We start from the raw sequence: 23,911 nt of genomic DNA, 5'->3' as shown, positions 1-23,911 counted from the left end.
ATTTTGCTATTAAGATCATGTTCTCTTTCGTGTCTAACACTGAACATATGAATCTGGGTATCAGTCTTCCTTTAATGGAGCAGGAAGTCACAAACCACACTGCGAGTTGAACATGTGATTTTTTAAAAAGTGGACACTTCACTACAAGACAGAAAAAAATGGCAGCAACCTGCCATCTCAAGGAAGTCATAACATGTCCCAGTAAATTTAGATTAGTGACTCTAAAACTAATAACCCCCTCACTTTTCAAACCACAACTCAAAAGAAATTTTTTCTTTGACTTTTCCCAGAAGACACTAGTAGGCAACAGGTAATTTTAACACAGTGGTTCATTTGGACATGAAGAAACTCTGAGGTCTAGTATCTAAACGGCATTCTAAACAGCACTGGGCTGCGCTTGTTTTCTCATGGGCAACTTAATATTATCATTTCATCCTGGTGTGCTTTATTTATTACCATGATATGGGCTCATACTCCAAGATGATGTTCCTCTTGTTTACTAAACAAACATCCAGATTCTGTAGAACCAAGCTCCCTCTGTAACTCTAATCACTGGCTGTGATTCCAAAGTATTAATATCACCACCCAACAGAACATTCCATGATGAGAGGAACGTTCTTCATCGGCACTGACTGATCTCGCAGCCACGAGCCACCTGTGGTCCTGAAGGCTTTAGATGGGACCAATGTGATGGAGGCAGGAAATATCTGATTTCGGTTAATTTTCATGAACTCAAATGGTCACCTGTAGCTAGCGATTACAACGTTGCACAGAAGACTAGCTCTAAAACAATGAAGCCACAACAAACCTTTGCCTCCAGTTGTGGGGTGAAATACACAAATGTGAACCCTAATTTAGAGCACATTCATGGTTTTCTGCTATTCTAAATTCCTACTGAGCTAGGCCTGGGGATGCTGTCTGAATAGATCACCTGCCTGCAAAGGAACAACTCTATTCCACCTGGGACACGTGCTTCTCCAGCCTGGGACTAAAAGCGTGGTCCGTCGTGCAAACAGAGGATGCAAAGGGAAACCACCTCCTGCCTCCTGCCCTCCCACACCCCCTCCCAGGACAGGATTCCTCCCACCACCCACCAGCATCACGGGCCTCCACACTCCCTTGGTCAGCACCTGAAAACCACCAAAAGTGCCTAAAAAAAATTTATCTCAAGCCTGCAATCAAGTAGAAACCAGAAATGAGGAGAAAAGACAAGAGCGCAGGGCAGTATGACAGGTCACTCTAACTCGATTTATCATTTGCTCCGTAAGGTTTCACACCGCCAGGAGGAAGCCGCCTCTTGCAATTAACCTAAACCACTCTAATTCCTCCTCCTCTCTCCCCACCTCCGTGTGAGGCAGAGAAGTGCCCTTGAAGGGACTACAGACCATTATCCAAGTGCCCTCTCTGGCTTTAATCTCCAGGGAAATAACACCAATTCTTTCAACCTTTTCCACGGGAACTGCCTTCAAATTGGAGAGTCAATTTAATGAAGCTCCCCGGAGTGCTTTCCAAGCTCGCCACACCTCTTGACAGACTTCAGGTCAGAACTAGACAAACCCCAAACACGGCAAGCACAGGCAGCGTCCACTTGAAGCAACCCAGGGACAGAAAAAAATCACAAGGATGATTTCTCGCTTTACAAAAGAATTGTCTTTTTTTTGTTTGGTTTTTTTTATTTGGAAGACAGCAACTTATGGTGATAAATTTGAAGTACTGTATTTTGAAACTGTTAATACTTTCAGATCATCCATGATGTAAGGAGATGTTCAAGTCCAGGAGGAACCATAACTGCATGTCCTACATGATAAGCCAGGTCAGGGGTCACACATAAAACCTTCTACTTCAAGACCACAAACTTTGACCCAGGTTTCTTATGGCTGCAAAAACGCCCTGCACTAGAGCAGCAACTAAGATGTCTCATTATTATAAAATAATCAATTTCTATTCCTGCTGAATTTATAAACTGAATTATAAAGATAACTATTACAAACACACATTTTCCATACTCTATGGGGTCAAGCACTTGGTTTGTCCCATACTTACGGCTGAAAGGGAATGAAATGCTGTTTGTCTTCATCATCGACTTTTCCATTTATTATATCCGTTACATCCATCACTGGAGATAAAAAGAGAGATGGCTGTGTTAAAGGTTGCCATTACAGAAAACAAACAAACAAAAGAACTTCAGAATGTCTTCTGACCAACAAGCATGAAGTGACCAGTGGAATTTTTTTCTCTATTCAAGTTTAAAGCATTTCCACCTTTGAAAGACCAATTAAGTTACCTGAAAAATACCTGCCCATATAGGATTGGGGCTTAAATAGCAAAGCTCCATTTAACAAGTTCCTCTATTAACCAATCAGCACCAATTAAGCTTCTTTTCTCCAACAGAACTTTGTGAGATTAGGAAATACTCTATTTTTGTTTACTTATTGATTTATTTTTGGCCATGCTGGGTCGTCACCGACGCCTGCAAGCTTTTGCTAGTTGTGGTGAGCAGAGGCACCTCTCTAGTTGCCGTGCTCAGGCTTCTCAATGCGTCAGCTTCCCTTATGGCAGAGCAGGGCCTCTAGATTGTGGCCTCAGTACTTGTGGCTCATGGGCTGAGTTGCACCGCAACATGTGGGATCTTCCCAGACCAGGAATCAAACCTGTGTCCCCTGTGTTGGCAGGCAGATTATTAACCACTGGACCACTAGGGAAGTCCAAAATGAAATGTTCTATCGCAAGCAGCACATGAAACATCGCAAGTGTGATGGAGGGACTGAATTTTTACTTTGATTTCATTCATTTATGCCAAAAGAGCCACCTGGGGCAGGGGGACCACCCTGGGCCGCACTGTTCTGCCGCCTCTTATCAGTCACCCGGCCCCCGAATAAGGAAGCGGTAATAACGTGGCAACAGTTGGGCCACCTCGTACCGACGTCTGTGGACAGTGTTTCAAGAAACACTTGACATCTAATCCTCACACTTACCTCCTCTACGGTGGAGGAGACTAGGCTCAAAGACCTAAACGAATTCGCCCAAATCTAGTGGCTAGAACGTCTCCCACGCCCCAGCTCTGACCAACACAGTGACAAACCCCACGAACAGCCCAGGGTGCTGGACACAAGCTCCATCTCTGCTCAGCCTCCTCACCTGACTGCAGGTAGTGAGCAACAAGTCCCACGTATTTCCTTTTGCACAATCCCTTCCCTAATGACATACCACCAAATACTAAATATGGGCAATTTCCATCTCTACCACCCCCGCTTCCACCAAAAAACAGGAAAAGGGCTCTGCAGGGAAAACAGAACCATCCCATCTAATGTAAGATGCTCCTATGCCCAAGACCACATCTTGACCGTTCTGAACCATCACACACAGCGGTTGTTTCAGCCCAAGTCCCATCAGTCTTTTGGCATCTGCAGCAGCAGCTCAGACAACCAGCTCTATATGGGTCATTACGAGTGAGTCGGTACCCAGGAGACTATCTCCCACAGTCCAGTCCGCAATAAGCCACCTTCCTGCATCCACAGACCTCTCTCTATCATGGGGCTCATCCCACCAGCTGACTATGAGGCCCCATAATGGTCCAGCTTTCTTGTCAAAGCTCCCTAGACTCTAGCCTTGGACATATCTAGGGGCCCAGCAAGTACTGGCAAGAAGGCAGCATATAAGCAAGGAACACACCCTTGGTCTAAGCAGTGGTAAACTGAAAGCAGCCTAAGTTCTGCTACTTTCTAGGAGTGACAGTCCCTTTGGGGCTCCCCCAGCCCAAAACTCAGCAGAGCACTGGTCTTGCTGTGGTTGGGACTTTGAGCATTCAAAGGTTCCTGCTGTCAAAGGAAGAAGAAAAGGACTTGGGGGCATCACCCCCAATCTGGGAGCCCAAGTATTTCTGCTTTCAGGTATAAGGGTCCGTCGTAAGGAAGCCAGGCGTCCAGCCATATGTAGTCACTATGGGCATGTGACGGAGGAGGACCTGAACACCCCAGAAATATGACATCACAGGATGCAGGGACAGAAGGAAGAGGATATCCGGATGCTGCTGATGGAGGAGGGACAGCAAAGGCAGGAAGCCAGGCAGGCACGATGAGAAGTGATGGGAAGCACGAGGCTAGGGCAAAGAGCCGGGTCGGCTCACAGTGACGCCTCCCTACAGCCTGCTCATAGCAACCTGGCACTGAGAGGGCAGGTGGCCAAGATGCACAGCAACTGTTTGCAGGGGCTCATCCTCTGCCAAGTCAGAAGAGACACAAAGATCCAAATTCAAGGACAGGCACAAGGTACCTAGGCAAGAATATGTTTTAACAGCTCCCTGGACTGTGTATATGAGGGTCTAAGTGTATATGAGAAAGACACTTAGGGCTGAGAATCACTGCCTTGAAATATGTACCTCTGTGCCCAAAATGTACCATGACCACATTGCATGATGACATTTACTCCCTCCCTCTCAGAGTGGAGAAACGAGTAGGAAGCTGGGAAATACATAAGCAGGATGCTCAGGTCCTTACGTAGCATCTACAGAAAGACACCAGCCCACGGCTCAGGAAAGCCACCCCTCTGGGCTGAACGCGGAAGGTAAGACAGCACTTGCCCCTCCCTACCTCACCCCCACTGGGCACTTTTGCTCTGAACCTAAAATCTATTTAAAAGGGGCCCATGCCTGTGTGCTCAGTTGCTTCAGTCCTGTCCGACTCTTTGCGGCCCTACAGGCTGTAGCCCACCAGGCTCCTCAGTCCATGGGATTCTCCAGGCAAGAATGCTGGAGTGGGTTGCCAGGCCCTCCTCCAAGGGAGGAAACTCAACATAATAATGAAAGCCCTGAGCTTCCTGGTAATGCAGGTAAAGAACCCGCCCACTGCCGCTCAAACAAGAAATCCAGCGATGTGTCAGAAAGGAAGAGTTTTTCTCACGCATCTACATAAACTCCAAGAATCACAAAAAGGATGAGAAATAGGAGGCTGTGCAGTGAACGGTGGCCATCTAATCGTGAGGGAACATCGTTTCCCAAATTGTGAAAAATGAGAGTGACACCGAAAGAGGTCAGCTAACGAGGACGTCCCAGGGACACTTTCCTGTCCCTCCACAGAGACAGCTCATTTCTCCCTCTTCCTGCTCCGTCACCAAAAGCCAAAACAAAACAGAGCACACGTCTGCAGAGAAAACAAGCCCCTGTGCGACAAGTTGACTCACTGGAAAAGACTCTGATGCTGGGAGGGATTGGGGGCAGGAGGAGAAGGGGACGACAGAGAATGAGATGGCTGGATGGCATCACCAGCTCGATGGACATGAGTCTGAGTGAACTCCAGGAATTGGTGTTGGACAGGGAGGCCTGGCGTGCTGTGATTCACAGGGTCGCGGAGAGTCAGACACGACTGAGCGACTGAACTGAACTGATGTGAAGAGAGCTCTGTCCTCTCTGAGCTTTCTTCTCCTTCTGCCTCTTAATCACTTGGACCATTCTGTGCGGTCTCATTCCTAAATCAATCCATCACCAAGTCAGAAACACCGCAGCCCTCCTTGACTGGCTTCCCCCCAGGACGAGCATGTGGGACACGAGGGTCAGGGTCTCCGCCAGGAAACGGGGTCCACTGTCACAGCAGACACAGGATTTGCGCCCGAAGCGGGTGGGACGAAGACCCCGAGCCGTGTGTGGATGTGAGTCCACACAGAGAAGAACAAACAGATGTTTCTTCTCTCCAACAGACAAGCTTATACATCAAGCGGCCCACGGTCCAGTATTCAACAGCAGCTCGTATTCACGGCGGAGGTGCTGATCTCGAAAGTCTTCAGGAAGAGGAAGGAAATGGATTACCGGCCACCCCGAAAGGCCGTCGCAGGCCTGACGTCAGCTTCCTCGTGTTGTTGTCCCTCAGCTCCATGCGACCCACACGGACGATCTGACACACAAAACTGATTTTCTCCCTTTTCAGGTCTTTGCTTCCCAGGTCCTGGAAATATTAATTTCCATAAATTATTATGGAGAAGCACTACTCAAGGCAGGTTCAACGGCACCAGACAGTAGAGAGATAGATTGCCACTTTTCACTCCAGCCAGTTTTTAGTATTTTAATAAGTGATTCATAAGACAAAGAGGAGCTGAATTACAAAAGTCAGTTAGCATTAAATGAATTTAAGATCCAAGTTTAAGAGACACACTCAACGTCATGGAGTACATCTTTGTCATGGGGACTCAAAGCGTGACTGGAGACCCAGAAGGTTTCTGGGCAGCTACACTATTACAGGAAATTAACAAGTAGTCCCAGCATCCCAGGGACCCACGCTCCAGGGCGGTGAGAAGTCAGACGGGGGTCATCAAAAATAGTCATTAGAATGGTGAGCAATTCAAATGAACATCTTTGGATGCACTTACCGTGAAAACAGCTCGCAAATTATGTAATCTGTCTATGTCTTTAGGCAATCCTGAACTTGACCAGCGGACCAGGTAGTTTTCACTTGGAAAAAAAAGGAAATAAAAGCAAATTAATTTTCCAAACAGAACAGGGAACCAAATGTGCATCCTCAGTGACTTTTAATTAATATCACGGAGGTCCATTATGCAGACAATGGCAAGGGTTCAGAAACATCAGCCACATCAGATACAGCAGCTCTTCCATCGACACACAAGTAATTTCCATGCAGCATCGCACTCAAGGTCTGCCCACACAAAATCCCTGAGGGTTTCAGTTTGGATGTCCAGGATGATAACTGCAAAGGACCTATCTGCAAAGGGCATTTCATAGTTTTTATCATATCTTTAACAATTTTTTAAAAATTAATTTACAATGTTGTGTTAGTTTCAGGTGTAAAGCACAGCGATTTAGGTATACATATATATATTCTTTTTCAGATTCTCTTCCATTATAGTTTATTATAAGACACTGAATACACTTCCCTGAGGTATACAGTAGGTCCTTGTTGACTTTATACAGAGTAGTGTGTACATGTTAAAAAAGATTTTTTATTAAAAGCATACTTGTTCACTGGGAATGACTACAGTCTCAAATTCACTATTTATTCATTTACAGTACAAAGTAAAACTTCATGATGATTTCTGAGTCTGCCATAAGCCAAACATGACCTAAAAATACATATTAAATCCTATGACAAGAAGAAACAGTCTTTATCAGAAGTGGAAATGAAATTTGTTCTGTTTTCTGCCATATACTAAGTTCTTAAATTTTCAATAATATGAGTGAAGATTCTAGAGCTTTATACACACACACACACTTACTTCACACACAGTCCAAACCATACTTTTTCCATCTGGACAAAGAGAAAGTTACACTAAAGAACAAAGATAAGAACTAGGAAAGAGCACAGGAGACAACGAGAAATGACAGAGACTTGATTTACAATATTTTATTCAATACATATTCACTGACAGCCTTTATGCAGCAGGCACCCATCTAGACGCTGTATCCCATCCAATCACCTTGGAGAAAAAACAGCAGGTCAAAGGTCCAGAAATGACATTCACAGAGAACCAAAGCTCGAAAAGGCAACATTAAGATAAGAGCGATACTGGAGCGGGGGAGGGGGCGCACAAACAAAGCATCCCATAAAGACAACACAGGAAGCATGCCTTCAGTCCTTAGTCATGCAGTTGCCAGGTTTTGAAAACATTACAAGACTCCAACTCTACAATCAAATATCCACGTCCTTGCCGGAAGGCTGATCCTGGCCCAGACTCCAGCTGCTTGGGGGAAGTCTGGCCAGCTGATCACCCCAAGGACTCCCTGCGAGACCGAGACTTTGGGGTGATTCTGAGGCCATGTTCCCAGCAGTGACCAAAGAGGAAAGACAGGGGCTCGTCACTGACCTGATGAACTTGGACTCCACAGGGTCGTACAGAGACATGAGCACCTCGGCATCCTCTCCTATTTTACAGACCACGTTTTTGAGGTTGACAAACAAGGCCAGAGAAGGGGTGGCGGCAAACCTGGCTTGTCTGTTAATGTCTATGTTCTGCTTCTGAGACTGTCAGTGGAAATAAAACAAGAAAACAGAGAGGCGACGTGAGTGACACTCACGGCTAACGCTTGCGCTGTCCATCCCCAACAGAACAGAAAATGACGCGAAACCAGTCGCAATAACACACTTCACGCAGCGTCTTCCTTGATGTTGTCAACATGTGCACGAGCCCAGCTGAAAAGAACATGTCCAGGGCGATGATCCCAGGACCCTAAGAAGTTACACTGAGTATTTACTTCAGATACAAAACGTTTAGGGGCCCAATCAATCAATCAGAATGGAGATTACACGTGCAGTTGCTTATCAATCTTTGAGTCTCCCATCAGATCAAACCCTCTGAGGACATCTCTGCGGTACTCATCATTATGGCCTCAGGACCTGGCACATCGTAGACGTTCAGCAGTTGCTGAATGAATGGATGACTCAATCACCCAACTGAGTTCTGAGTACTGACTGCATAAGTGACCATTAACGGCCGTGGGAGATGAAAAAGATCAGCAAGACGCACGTTCCCTGCCCTCATCAAACTCAGACACATCCCTCTCCTACTCCTATCAAAGAGGAAACGCAGAATGGAGTACCGTCGCCCATGAGTTAAGACCACAAAGTCAGTGTCATTAAAATCCTGTCCCCCCTCAAGGGATGAAAAGCTTTCAGGTCATCCGCAGCATATTTAGACACTGGGCTCCATTCCAGCCATCACTGTCTGAAATGCATGCTGAAGCTGGGCCTTTTCACAGTGTAGCTAATGCAATCGTGATATTTTACTGGTGATGTTTCACTAAAGTAAATGGTTACTGAGAAAGCGTACCGTGGGTATAAATGGCATATTACAGAGAGCTGAACTTACTTTTTCTTCTTGCAATCTTTCCTCCACTTGTTTGGAAGCTACTTCATGAGCTCTGAAAAGACTAATTGTGCTAGTTAGTTCTGGATCCAGAATGTTCCCATCTTCATCTCTCACCACCAAGTCCAAATCGAGGATTCTAGAACAAGAAAAATTCAGAACTTCACCAACAAACTTCAGTCCTAGCAACTGAGCAAGATTAAATCAAAAGTCAGGGTCTCACACAGTATCAGGAAACATAGTTCTGTGAGGTCACTGTCATTTTAACTTTCTTTGGAATTAAAAAAAAAAAAAATTACTCAAATCTTACTTCCATTGCCATAGTGACTTTTACTTACAGATCTAGAAAGCCCAAATAAAATGTATGTCACTAATTACTACACGAACAGTATGGACAGTTAAGCACACACACACTATGCACATACTGGGGGGCAGGGGAGTGTGTAAATTTGTGGGTATGTATACCCAGCCACATGCACACCCATAAGCCCAAATATATATACAGATGGAGGTTGTGGAGAAGTGGGAGGGAGGAAAGGCTGGAGCACAGGCACACTCACCACTCTCTCAGGTAGGTTCCATGGCACTACTTTCCTTCCTCCTAGAATCGCAGTTCTAATCCCTTAATTAGCCTATCAGAAGATTTTCAATAAAGACGTTCTACTGTTTCAACATGGAACATATGGAAGTCATCCACAGCCATGTTAAGAAACTTTCTGGCCAGATGGCTAAATATAGTAGCCAACTTAAAACACAGGCAGCATCTGGCTAATAAATCTGTCCATCCTATATCTGGAAATGTTTTTTGGCAACAGTCTCTCCATTTCCCGTTAGGTGGTTTTTACCACAATTTTATGTAAAGAATAAACAAAGGTGACTATATAAACTAAGAAACCAAGAGTTTTACTAACGGTGGTGTGTTCTGGTTTTCTTTTAATAGACGCAAGGATCCACAGATGCCTGTTACTTTGCCTTTGTGACTTTTCTTTTTATTAAAAGTCTACGGTTGTTCAGTTGCTAAGTTGTGTCTGACTCTGTGACCACATGGACTGCAGTGCGCCAGGCTTCCCTGTCCTTCACTATCTCCCAGAGTTTGCTCAAACTCATGTCCATTGAGTTGGTGATGCCGTCCAACCACCTCATCCTCTGTCACTCCCTTCTCCTCCTGCCCTCAATCTTTCCCAGCATCAGGGTCTTTCCCAATGAGTCAGCTCTTCACATCAGGTGGTCAAAGTACTGGAGCTTCAGCTCCAGCATCAGTCCTTCCAGTAAACATTTAGGGTTGATTTCCTTTAGGATAGACTGGTTTGATCTCCTTGCTGTCCAGGGAACCCAAGAGTGTCCTCCAGAGCCGCAGTTCAAAGGCATCAGCTCTTCAGTGCTCAGTCTTCTTTATGGTCCAACTCTCAGCAACAAATTTTTTTTTTTTAACCATAAGACAAAAGAAAACATCTTTGGAAATAAAGATAAATTCAATTAGAGAAAGTCTTTTAACAGTTACAAGTTGAAGAGTTGACAAACTGACTTTGCAAAAAAGCCTCCACTTGGACAAACTAATCTGCTTCTCTTCTGTGAAGGTCACATACCTAAAGCTCTGTGTGAATGAGTCTGATAACACATCAAGCAGGATTTGTTTTGTAAGTTGTGCTGGACCACTGCACTATATTTATGTATGATAGATATGAGGTCCTTGGACAAAAATCTGTCTTGTTAAGGACCGCATTTCCTATCCAAGTAGTAAATCACGTTTGGAAATACTTCCTTTCCTAACTAGATTATTCCATGACATAATGTATTTTGGTAGCTTCCCAGAGCCAAATTAAGCAGGTGGTTTCTGGATATAAGTTCAAAACATGATACTTCAACAGAAAATAAAATCAAAGCTCCAGAAGTTTAGTTTTCAAGCAGGTGGTCTTGAAATGAGTTTTACTGCAACAACATCTAATATCGTATACCCAGAAGTCTCTGGCTTTCTGGGGGGAAATAAAAGAAAACCTTCTCCTGTAGTTAATCCAAACACGTCACCTTACTGATAATGTAGCTTTTAGAAACTTTTCACACTTGAAAGTCTGAATTACCAGAAAGCAAAATTGTTATAATTCTGATTATGCAAAATGCTTCTTTAGTTTTTCCAGAGCTTCCTTGGGCTAAATGGCTCGGGGCAAAGCTGTCCTATTTTCTGAGCTTTATATTCTAACATGTAAAATGAGGGGGTTGGACTGAACCACTAGCCTCCCAATCTGCCGGACATCATGGTCCAAGTCTATTTTTACAGACAGGGATTTCCAGTCAGCATTCCAGACGTGAGAAATCAGGATCTTAAGGAATGGGTCCCAGCATTCTGTATTTTGAAAGTTTTCCAAGTGACTCTGATATAGACCAGCATCTTGGAACCTTGTGACCACATACTTTTTAAGGCTTCTTGAAGCTCTGGCATTCTATGAACAAATAGTTATCCAGTAGGAAAGGGCGTAGCCTCCTTCTGGTTACAGAACCTGGAAGGCCTGAGATGGCTGTGCAGCAGGAAAGACTGCCAACACTAGAACACGCACCTCGATGGGCGGGTGAGCACACCACTGCTGAAGGCATTCAAGCAGGCAGTGCCCTGCTGTAAGAGGGAACTTTTGCATGAGACCTACACCTGTAGAACAATTATATGATCTTTATATCAGAAGTACAAATGAAGGGGGCTGGATTTTTTTTTCCCAAAAGGTCTCACAAAACTACTGCGCCAAAGCACTGGTGCAGAAAATCTTACACACAGAGAAAATCATCTTCCCGATAAAACATGCTCGGCTGTTCAGACAGCAGTGATGTTCTCAGAGTGACATGGTAAGATGCCAGTGACCTGGACACAGCATAAAAGTGTGTGCCACCTCAAATGGGAGGCTCCTCATAAACTCGGCTTGCGTCTCCTCCAAGGTCTTCTTTTGGAGTTCTGCCTGATTTTATTACCAGTTTTCATTCGAATCCACTGGGGAGTGAGACCATTCTGCTTTTGTGTCTTGGCCAGCCATCACCCAGTCCTGAAAGTCTTATGAGAAGACATGGCAAGGAACAAATTCAACCGTACACAGGACGGCAGAAGAAAGAAAAAGAGACTTGCTGGCTTTATTTTTGTTTTGCCAAATCCCTACACTGGTGACAAGTTTTCAGGTGCCCATGAGTCTCTTCCAACTTTCAGACGTAGGATTCCACAGAAAGAAACCTGATGCCTGTTACGATACAAAGCACCCTCATGTCTGGACTCAGGGTTGAATGCTGTCAGCAGAAAGGAAAATTCCCTGTCGGGGGAATCGTTGTGATGGGGACAGGTTACCCCATCTTCTTGAAGAGAATATGTTTTAACAATGACTCAGAAAGCTCCAGATCCAATAAAAAACACCTCATGCTTTTAAGAAAGAAAACTGTGCTATCGGGGACCTGCCTCGATATGGACCCAGGGTATCCTCAGGATGAACGGCGTCGGCGTCAGCGAGAGAGAGAGACAGGGGCTGATGATTCCTTGGTTTACGCAGGAAACCAATGAAACCCCAGCGCGGGGTTTGCTCTGTTTACGTAGGCCGCAGGCGCCCTCTCTCGAATCACTGGAGGCACCCCACCAGGGTACCCCCTCGAGTGGGTCTTAGAAGTCCAGGCAGATAAGTAAACGCAGAGGGCCCAGCGCTCCAAGGATCTCAACCAGAAAAAGGAGAATAGAGAAAAGGACGGAAAAAGAGAAAGAAAGACACGGGGAGACCGAGCTTCAGTGAGCAAGGCCCAAAACTTTATTTTCCAGCGCTGCTTTTATACCCTAAGTTGTGCACATAAAAAATAGAGAAAGGGAGGTATAGAGTCACGCCAAAATCACGTGGGGTCAGCAGTCTTGACCCTTATCAGGATCAGGGCTTATTTTTGTATGTCTCGTGATATACAAAAGTTTTAGGTGGTTTAAATCATCTTCTGGCCAGGAGGCCTGCTAACAGTTTATGGCCCTCTCTCCTAACAAAGGTTAGTTAGCTAGAAAAAGGCTTATATTCTTTCAAGGTGATTTTCCTAAAGTCAGCGCTATTCTCCAAAGACACATGACAAAGTTACATTCCTATAAGGCAAGGGTGTAGTGAGCTACAAGAAAGGAATTTATTAACTTAAGATCAGATGTGGTTAAATCAAAGGCTACTACTTATTTTCTCTATATGTGATTAATATATTTCCAAGGATACAATAGATAGAGGAAACTGCAGCAAGCATTGATTCAACAATGAAATCTTTTCTAGTACTATTCTAATGATTTTAACTTCTTCAACAAATTCCTGTATTTTAGAATATTAGGCTTTCTGTCCTTGCATGGCTGGGAGGCTGTAAACAGTCACATTCGTAGTTGTAAGAGCCCAGACAAACTTGTCATGCAAGTTAGAAAGCTATCAGAGGGGCTTGGACTGGAACACTCCTATTAAGCCGAGGAGAACTTTTTAACTACAGCTCTGAATTAATGTTTTCAGAGAAAGGTGGTTGGGGGGACACCCCCGTAAGTATTAGAGGACTTGGTAAGAGGCGTTAAGATAGTAAGGCAGTCAGACTCCGGTTTTCTTTGGGGTAGATGCTCGGGTAAGTCCAGGGGGTTCCTCGAGTCCTGATTAGCCTTTGCCCGTCAGGACTCTTCCCCAATGGACCTTTGCCACGGGCAGGATTTCCCTCGCTGGCTCCCGGCACTGTGCCATTATATTGACGTTAGAAATTTTGTTTGTCGTAAGATAGGATTTTAGTCTCCTAAACGCTTAACGGTGATGCCATTATATTGGTTAATGTAAGCATGAAATCATCTTTTGAACAAACAAACCTGTTTCCATAATCAATTTTGGCAGTGACCTTCTTCTTCAATTCCTTGAGCTCATCCTGCGGCAGAGTTCCAGAAAGAATCTGTGACCGCCACTCGATAAGGTCGTAGATCATATGCCGAACGCTCCGGAACATCTCCCTGTTATCTTGCTAGACGAGGAGGGAAAATCAACTGTTAAGTTCTCGATTTAAAAGAGCAATTGTGGTTGTTGTTTATGTCGGATTACTGGTGTTTTTAGCATGGAACTGAACACATTAGATGGAATTTGGTTCCCATCACACATGAAAAGATTACAAGGATTAAAACCAATGGACAATCTTCCATATTCAGGCCAGCGTTCCAGAGTATGTAGCCCTGCACCCAAAGGGGACCCAGTGCAGGATCTGCACTTGGGGAGTCCCAAAAGCAGCCCGAGAACTTCCAGTCTCTGGACCAGGAATGGGCAACCCTTGAAGCTCCCTGAGGAACTGCCCAGTCCACAGGTCTTGCTTAAGGAATTTTCGGAATGCGCTTCGCCCCAGTGATTTTCAGCACTGAGAAACGCAACCCCGAGCCCTGGCTGTCAGCCCACTACACTAGGACCTGGCCCTAGGCTGTGGTGCATTCTGAATGTGCAGAGAGGCTTCTGCAAGAGGCACTATCTGGATCTACATGCTCTTGGTCCATTGACACCAAAAGGGAAACACACATGAGATTCAAACTTCACACCTGCTTCTTACTTTCCACATATTTTGAGGGATTTGATGGTACAAAGAAAAGCAAGTTTTGCAACAGCGTGAGAACAATTCATCGAGAAAATGAAGGACCAACCAAAGGAAAACAAACCCAGTGGTTCTTTCCAAGAACAGAAATCTAGGTGAAATCCAACTATTTACATTGATAAGTAGGTTTAGATTTATAAATCTAAATTTATAAAACTAAATCTATAAATAGATTTAGGTTTATCTAAATCTGACATTTAGATAAAATTCTAAATGTCAGGGTGCCAAAAAAAAAATGTAAATGTGGTCATTGCTACCTTTTAAAATAAAGTCTTCTCTGCAGAGCTGAACTTCACAGCTCCACTCTTTATAGAATTTGCCTTCTTTCTAGGAATTTCCAGGATTCCCTCCACTCACTTAGCCTATCATGCCCTAACAGATTATTTTGTATCCTATGCGTTCTCCTTGTTAGTATCATCCTAATCTTAAATTCTTGTTTATTTGTTTATTTATTGGCCGTGCCATATGGCTTGTAATATCTTAGTTCCCTGACCAGGGATTGAACCTGGGTCCTAGCAGTGAAAGCACCAAATCGTAACCACTGAACCACCAATGAAATTCAATAATCTTGACTTCTTAAATGAAAACTAAATAATCAAAATTAATGGTTTATTCTAAAATTATGTTTGTTTCCCTCATTAATTCTCCTTGTCTATTTTCATAAAGCATTACCAAATAACTAAAATCCTTAATATTTTCCTAAACTTGTCTATTGCCACAGAGCAGAGGGAAACAGAACATATAAAAATATTATAAGCAACAAAAATACATGTGCATATATATAACAAGCATATTTCTTTAGCTTTGCACAAACCTAACAGTGTAAATCCCTAAGAGGCAAAAGTAGACTTTTTTTAAAAAAGGAAGCCAGGTGATGGTTAGGAGTGTCTGTTATGGAGCTGTATGGCTAAAACCATGTCCACTAACATATTAGTCAGCATCAGTTCCTGTTTGTTTTGCCATATTTTTATCTAAAAATTGCTAACATGAAATATCGACTCCAAAATTGCTCAGATTTACACAAAATATTCATGGTTAACTTTACGCCTCTAGGTTTTTGAGAACATTTGATGAACAATTACTGCAACTGCTTATTACTGTGTATTTATAGGAAACCACTGTATAATCAAAAGCAATGAGGCTGCCCAGAGAGCAGCTGTGGGACTGAGAACTCTTCTATGTTCCCCAGAAACTGGCGCATGGCCTTCCCTCCAGCGTCCAAGCTTTGCACTGACAATATTATCAGATGGGAGATCAACACCCTTAAGAGGAATACAGACCTAACAAAACGTAATCTTCTGCAAATATGAATTTATATGCAAAGAAAATGCCCCAGGGGGATATGAAATGGAAGGTATCAGGGCCTCAACGCCACCACATTAATAAGGCTTCTTCCACAATCCGGAGAACCGGATATCTCACACGAAGCCAGAATGGAAACCACCTCCCTCCCTCTAAACAGACACGCTGAGACCTCAAAGACCATGTCACTTTCCTCAAATGGTAAGAGGCATTATCTACAGGCAAACAGTGGCAGACAGCCACCACCCTCTACTGCATCCACCAAGATGCACCTGCGACAGTTTAAAAGCAGATTTTCATTTTCATGATTGACACATAAACTTAGAGGGAACTCTAGCTCCGGTGGCCTCAGTCGGTGTTCCAAAGTCTAAAAGCAGCCCAGTTCCCTTTTCAGTGCAAGGAAAGGTGAAACCCATGGCCCCTTCCTCGACAGCCACTTCACTGCAATCAGCACGGCTGCACCTGACACAAAGCTGGTGGAAGGGCCATGGTCCCTGAGGGTGGCCAGAGTATAGGGCAAGTCTGCCGAGCATGACTCGCCCCCACAAGCTCTGCTTCTGATGGGACCAGAAAAGGGAAAACTAATCCTCTCGCTCAGCAGGGTTCAAAAAGACCTATTCTCTATTGCTAAGCTCTGATTCAAAATCCCATCTTCAAACCTAGAGTCTATTATACAGAGTGAACTAAGTCAGAAAGACAAATATCGTATATTAACGCATGCACATGGAATCTAGAGGCTTCCCAGGTGGCACTAGTAGTTAAAGAACCCGCCTGCTGATTCTGGAGACTTAAGAGACGTGGGATCAAGCCCTGGGTTGGGAAGATCCCCAGAAGGAGGGCATAGTAACCCACTGCAATATTCTTGCCTGGAGAATCCCATGGACAGAGGAGGCTGGCGGACTACAGTGCATAGCGTCACATAGACTCAGACAGTGAAGCGACTTAGCAGGCATGGACTCTAGAAAGATGGTGCTGATGAATCTATCTGCAGGGCAGCAACCGAGACGCAGACACAGCAAGCAGAATTGTGGACATTGGGGGGGAGAGGGAAGGGGAAGGGGAGAGGCGACAAATGAGGAGAACAGCACGGGGACATACACATCGCCACACGCAAAACAGAGAGCCAGTGGGGACATGCTGTGGGACAGGCTCAACCCAGAGGGGCAGGGTGGGGTGGGGGATGGGAAGGAGCGCTTCAGGAGTGAGGGCACATATGTTACACCTGTGGCTGGTTCATGCTGATACATGGCAGAGGTCAACAAAATACTGTAACGCCATCATCCTCCCATTAAAAGAAAAACCCACAAAAGGCCCATCTTCTCACCACGTAGAGCTGCCTCCAGATGGTAGACCATTCTCGCAGGGTCGTGGTGACCTCCTGTATGAGAGGGAGGTCGCCTGGGATGACCGTTTCATGTTGCCTGGGAGGAAAGGGAAGAGCAGAGACAGTCACGGCTTCATTAAACAGAAGGGCACCTCGTCAATTTCCCACGCAGGTCGCAGCGTGCAATGTGGAAGCCAGTGGAGAGAAAACACACAAATGAGACTGCGCCCACGCAGGTCTCCACACGACTCTAAGAAGGACACGTCATTTCTGTACAGAGCCCGCGAACGCTCATACATTACCCTCTGTGTAAGCTGTCTACCTCACACGTCAAGGTAAGATGAAGGAGGCAAATAATATCCCATCAGGACGTCAAGGTCTGAGAAGCAGAAAGTGTATTCATAATATGTGTACCCATCTATTTTACAGATGCCATAAATTACCACCAATCTGTGTGGCATTAAAATGCAGGCTTGGGATAAGATGATCCTTTTTTTACATTTCCATCCTGCCTAAAACTCACTCTGTGATAATACATGAAGAAGTCATCCTTGGTGAAATACAGGCGAGGTTACAGCTTTCCAAAGTCCACAGGCACCCTGATCCCCAATTCTGATTATCCTCTTTCCCTTGTCTCTCCACCCCAGAAGGTTAACCCTTGCCTTATTCTTGACTCCTGATCTATGTGAGCACTGCTTTTTATTCAGCGAAGCACTGTTTCCCGGTTACTCGCTCTGGGTCAGGCACTGCAGTGAGCAGGACTCCTAATATTTGGGGCTGAGTCAGAGACTGAATTTGGTGGCTTGTGAAGTAAACCACCTGGGCCCAGAGGCCCTGAACAGACAAGGCTCCCGCCAACACGCAATGTCCAGGGGGCACTGAGATAGGCCCCAGAGGCCCGGACCTGGGCAGGACCCTGACTACAGCTCACAAGGGGGACTCAGGGCTGCAAGGAGTCAGTGATGGTGGGCGGGGGAGGGTGGGTCTCCAAGGAAAACACACAGGAGTTCCTGAGAGAGGGCCAGTCCCTCTGGCGAGGTCTGGCCACGTGCACAGTGGGAGCAGCAGGGACCAGGAAGGGGTGCATGGGAGACCACCCCTCACAGGAGTGCTTTTAAGAATAAGCCTTTGATGGGACATCTTCAGCGTCTCTCGCAGGACATGACTGTTCCCCAGTAAGGATGCTGATGAAAGTGCAGTTCACTTCTCTCTGCAAAGTCATCCTTACAAAGCCCCTCAGTGGCGAGGACATTCGTCAGTGGCTGGGCTGCCTTCATCTCACAGAGCTTGAGCTTCGTGTGAGGTCCACTGGGCTCTTCCCACTGGCCAGGAGAGACCTGGAGCTCAATGAGACTTCAGTTTCCCATGTGGGGAGGACCTCACTTCACCCACCGCATCCCTATCTCCACTCTGGCTCCTTCTTACCTCCCTTCCTTAATTGGTCTGATCTGTCTCTTGGACTAAGTGCCAACTAGTTCTTAGTCTTAACCCAGTGTCTGCCTGTCCATCTGTCTGGCGGGGTGTGACTCTACTTACCAAGAATCAACACAGTCTCTTATGCCCTTTTCTATTACTCTTCCTAATTACATTGTACGTACACTCATCTGCATACCTCAAAGTGCATTTAAAAAAATCATTCCTATACAGCCCAGCATCCATACTGATCCTGATGCAAACTGATGTAAATTACCTTGGTCACAGTAGGGTGAAAAGTTTCAAAACTTTCCTCGTTTTACTTCCCTCTGAAATTTCACCTACAAAACAATTTCTCAGTAGAAAAAAGGACCCTCTTACAGGTCATCACATTGATGCCTCTAAATTATTTTCCTCATTTTAATGATGCACCATGGAACCTCAGAGCCCAACCCAGTCCTTCTCATATGTTAAAAGTACACTGCTTGGAAAAGCAATTTCGCAATCAGCCACAGAGATGTCATTATGTAGTAATCATATGATTAGTAATTGTATCATTTACATATTTAATGGAGTGCGAAGATGTAGCAGAGACAAAAAAGGAAAACATTTTACTGTTCCTTCCTCCAAGTTCACACCTGGCTATTCATTTGCCATTCCCGCCTAATGGGTTCCTGTTCTACAAATGTCCTTTTAATGATCTTATACATCAGTTTTATGACCTCTAAGAAACATACATCACAATTAGGCAAAACGTAAATTCACACACGTCCCAACAGAACAACTGTTGCTTCACTCCCCACTGAATTTGTATCACATCCTGCAACGTCTTCCAGAAAAATGGATTCAGGGCTGGGGGGCTGTGCATCCTATGCTGGATGGGCTGGCTCACAGAGGAAGAAGCAGGAAGCTTTCCAAATCCACCCGGTGTTCTAGGAGGTTGACTGTGGTTCCAGTGCCGACTGAAGACTCCCTAAAGGCTCAAAGTCATGTTGTAGACAGTTCTAGATCAGAAGTTCCCCCCTCCCTAAACTCCTGTCACCCTGGATCAAAGGCACCGACTGTCCAACACCCAAAGTCACCCTGCGAAAAGTAGCAAAGTCGAATGCAATCACTGCACGACTTCATTTAAACATCAAGACCAGACTCACCCTTTTCCTTCAACTATGGCTTCTTTAAGATGGATGTACGAAGCAGGAAATATACCCTTGGGAGGAAAAGAGACAGGAGGTTTAACATCAATATGAATACTGAGTGTCAATCAAACAGCTGTCCCCCCAAAAAGGTGGAGGTGGGGATGACTGGATCACTATCAAATCCATGAGCCTTTATGCTAAGTCACAGCACAGCACAGAAAACAAAGTGTGAAAGACGGCAACTGAATTCACTTGTGTTTCAAAGAGGCTGCAGAAGTCTGAGAAGAAAACAGATGCACACTCTGCTTGCAAAGGAAAAACCCCACGGGACCGTCTGCTGTCGTCTCCGTAGGTCACACCTTGTTTTTACTGTGGACACAGGCAGATCAAGAGCCAACTGATGCCTAAAAACAATTTCTGACGATGGCCTCTGACAGCTCTTCCTTTTGAAATACTAAAACTGTCATCATAAAGCAAGTTTACATACGCACTGACTACTTACCTGACCCGCAGAGACTTTCTCATCACTCTCCAAAGAGAGGGGCTGTCCGATAAAATACAGAAATAAGGTACATTTCACCCAACCTGCCTGGCTCCAGCGGGGGGATGTCAGTTTATGCACAGATGGTGCTCAGCAACGCCCAAGTGAACAGCACACAAGGCCCAACAGACAATTCTGCGGGGACGGCTCCTCAGGAGGACTGTCAGTCCCAGGCACTGTATCCAAAGGGCCAGGAGCTTCCCCAGGAGTTTTGGACCTGCTTCCTGGGCAAGCACATGTCCCCTCCTAGAAGGAAGTAGAGGCGAGGGCCTGGAGAGCAAGAGCACGGCACCAGGCGCAGGGGTCTCGGGCAGCGCGGGGGTCTCGGGCAGCACGAAGCAAACAGGGTGCAGCTTCCTGAGATGCCATGGATGCAGCAGAAAGTCAATCAGCAGGACAGTCACCTGCTATTAAAACAGGAGCTTCTGACTGGGTTTCCCAGGCTTCTGACCCCCCAAAAAATCAACACAGGAGATCCAGAAACCACGCAACTCATCCTGCTTGGAAAGGGAGTGGGCACCACTGGTCCCGCTCCTTCTGTCTACCAGGAAAGTAGCTGCACTTCCTGTAAAAAAGAATTATCACAGAGAGGGAAGGAGTCAGACAGAAAGACGGAGGCTGGGCAACAGAGAGAACTAGGCGGAGCTGCGGCGGGGACGCCTCCAGACGCCAGGACGGGTCCCGCGGGCACGTTCAGTGTCAGGAGGTGGGCACTGGTTGGGGGTGGGGGACACAAAGAAATGAGTCTCGTCCATGCCCACGTCCACAGGTAGAGACATCCCTCAGTTTCAGTAAAGCTGCTCTCGACAACCATGGGGGTCACAGAAGGGACGGTGGAAAAACGAGGCTGGACACACCTGGAGGCTTGAAATAAGCAACTTCTTCAGCTGGGATGATCAGGACTGGCCAGACCTAGAGCTCATTTGTGAATACCGGTAAGAGCATGCTTCCAGAACACAAGGTCAGGATGACTGGGAGTCATGTCCCTTCTCTGCCACTGCCTGAACTGGGTGGGCCAATGCAAAATCACAGCGTCTTTAAGGTATCAGTTTCAACCGCTAATGAAGGTTTTAGATGGAACAATAAACACACCCCTACCCAGCTCTGTGAGCTACAAAGTCAGGTCTCTCCAGCGCAGGGCAGGAAGGACGAGGGCTCACGGAGGCACTTGGGAACTAGGAGACACCCCCAGCTGGGGGACGTGGTGAAAGTGAAGTCGCTCAGTCGTGACCGACTCTTTGGGACCCCGTGGACTGTAGCCCACCAGACTCCTCCGTCCATGGGATTTTCCAGGCAAGAGTACTGGAGTGGGGTGCCATTGCCTTCTCCAGGGGATCTTCCCGACCCAGGCACTGAACTGGGATCTCCCACACTGTAGGCAAACGCTTTTACCATCTGAGCCACCTGGGAAGAGGTACCTGACACCAAATAGTAAGTATCAAAAAATGAACCACTTCCCTGGGACACACCTAACATGTGAAGTTGCAGCTTTGTCATGGGTGGACAGGGGAGTCCATGAGCCTAAGGTCTTTAATAAAGTTCTCAATTGTGGCTTTCTCAGATGAAACTGAGGTTTTCATCTGCAGAAAAACATTCTTCTTATTTTTTCTTAATTAAAGTAGTGGATTTACAATGCTGTGCTTATTTCTGCTACACAGCAAAGTGACTCAGTTACATATTGTTCTTCATATCCTTTTCTATTATGATTTATCACAGGATATTGAATACAGTTCCCCATGCTATACAGTAGGACCTTGTAGCTTATCCACCCAATATGGACTAGTTCGCACCTGCTAATCCCAAATTATGGAAGAGACAATCAGAGTGAAAACAGAACTTTCTCTGGAGAGAGCTATTCCTCCAGCCACCAGGTTGACATCTCCCTCATTCAGATCTCAAGACTCCAGTTCACTGGACATGAGAGACTCACAGCCCAGTCTGAGCTCAGCAGCATCAGAATGGAGGTCCTGGCTCCAATCTGCAGAGCTGGCTCAACAGGTTACCCTATTAGCATCTCTCACATCAGGACAGACTGCCAGAGAGCTCAGCCTGGACACCTCTGAAGTGACTGCTACCACAGGATGGACACATCTCGCCTGCCCAGCAAGGGCTGATTGCAGAGAGTCTGGAGAAAAACAGAGCAAGAAGGCCCTGCACTTGGACAGCTGGCCTTCAACAGCCTTCGTCACAGGCTCAGGACCACAGGAGGAGCCCAGCCCAAGAAGGAGAAGATGAGAGGCCAAGTTAAGAAACAAAAGCAAAAAAAACCATCTGCCAAGCATAATTAGATTTTATAAGGTAACGTGGACAGCCTAACCACAGCTTAGGGTGAAACGGAACAGCCATCATTACGTTCTGTGAAACTAAGAATGGAAAACCACAACAGAACCACGTGCGGGCGTGTCCATGGCAATGATCGCAGTGTAACTGCACATCTTTGCCCCAGAAATTCAAACAACCACGCATGCAAACTGTCCAGGAGGCAGAACCTCTTTCTTTGGCCAGCTGACATCAGTGGTATAAAAATAATTAGAAGCAAGAAGGGAAGAAGTCGGCATGAGCGCTGCAGATCTGCTAATTTATCATTAAGGATAACGCAAGACTGAAAATCATGGGCAGTAGTCAATCTACCCAGATCATTCTCTTATACATCCTGTACTTCAACAGGATGCAGAATTCTACCACAAAAAAGAAGGCCCCAGCTCTCAGGACAACGGGTCAACATCACCCCACACAGCCCAGCCATTCACTCACAGACATGAAACGACAATTTCTACATACACGTGCTATTCAAAAAACCATTCAGGGTAGGAAGGGATGAATTAGGAGTTTGAGATTAACATATATACACTACTTATATAAAACAGATAGCCAACAGCAATACTTGTCCCAACCAAGCACAGTATGGAACTCTATATTCTGTAATAACCTATAATGGAAAAGAATCTATAAAAGAATAGAAACACATATATGTGTGTATAACTGAATCACATTGCTGTATATCTGAAATGAACACGACATTGTAAATCAACTGTACTTCAATTAAAAAATAAAGTTTTTTAAAAAATTTTGTAAACAATTCAGGGTAGCCCACATTTCATGTATTTTCTTAATTCAGAGAAAGAGATGTATAAGGACAACTCTTAGGCTCCATGAGACAGAACTGATTTCTTCTCCTGGGGTGATTTATGAAGGGATATGTACTGTGGTTAAGAACAGGGACTTACCTTCTTAGACTTTTTTCTTAAGGTGTAACCTCTGTACCACCCTAAACAAACACAAAGGTGAGACAGTTAGTACAAGGGACATTACAGGGTTCTAAACAGCACCTTCCCATTGCCTAGAACTCACTATCTGCAGAACCACGGGAGTCAGCCTGTCACAGAATTCAGTCATCCTAAGGTTTCCAGAGATGCTTTGGGGGTTTGAAGAGATCATCTCAAGACCAGGCGTGAAGCCTGGGCAGGGGGCTTCCCACAAAGACCTCCAGCTCCTTCGTCTCCATCGGCCGCACATGGTCCTGAGGGTGGCAATCAGCTCCAGGAGAAGAAGCCGCCCTTTGACCACGGAGCCCTGGGCAGGATCCGGGGTGCACATTTTCCTGTCTGTCCCTCGGCCGGATGGAGCAGGGTCACTGCCAAGCGCACATACCAACACCCTCAGATCATCAACAGCGGCAGCACAACAGAAATCCTATTGAGAGCAAACTTCCTCCCCCTTCAAGATGGAGGGGGGCCTGGGGGGGTTACCCTGGAGCAGTCACATCGCACAAAGTGCTTCTGTGGCGAAGACTCGACCCCCAACAGGAAG

General features: G+C 45.7%; 1 protein-coding gene and 1 pseudogene across 2 annotated transcripts in view; both read right to left on the bottom strand.

The window, feature by feature from the left end:
- The window catches only part of DOCK1 (dedicator of cytokinesis 1), a 570,880-nt gene that overhangs the window by 477,419 nt on the left and 69,550 nt on the right, over positions 1 to 23,911 (bottom strand). For both annotated transcript variants that reach the window (XM_055424405.2, XM_055424406.2), the window contains exons 3-11: positions 23,329 to 23,369; positions 19,576 to 19,631; positions 17,012 to 17,108; positions 13,625 to 13,773; positions 8,809 to 8,944; positions 7,807 to 7,964; positions 6,358 to 6,439; positions 5,801 to 5,936; positions 2,044 to 2,116 (exon numbers count right to left, since the gene is read on the bottom strand). In XM_055424405.2, coding sequence (XP_055280380.1) covers positions 2,044 to 2,116; positions 5,801 to 5,936; positions 6,358 to 6,439; positions 7,807 to 7,964; positions 8,809 to 8,944; positions 13,625 to 13,773; positions 17,012 to 17,108; positions 19,576 to 19,631; positions 23,329 to 23,369 — 928 coding nt within the window. The remainder of the gene's footprint in view (positions 1 to 2,043; positions 2,117 to 5,800; positions 5,937 to 6,357; positions 6,440 to 7,806; positions 7,965 to 8,808; positions 8,945 to 13,624; positions 13,774 to 17,011; positions 17,109 to 19,575; positions 19,632 to 23,328; positions 23,370 to 23,911) is intronic.
- LOC148776049 (large ribosomal subunit protein eL39 pseudogene) lies at positions 8,970 to 13,614 on the bottom strand (annotated as a pseudogene).

This window comes from Moschus berezovskii, chromosome 12 (assembly GCF_049115385.1).
Source record: "Moschus berezovskii isolate FMDL1 chromosome 12, NW_MosBer_1.0, whole genome shotgun sequence".
Classification (NCBI taxonomy): Eukaryota; Metazoa; Chordata; class Mammalia; order Artiodactyla; family Moschidae; genus Moschus; species Moschus berezovskii.
The sequence above is the reverse complement of the archived record's forward strand: the minus strand, read 5'-3'. Positions and strand labels throughout refer to the sequence as shown.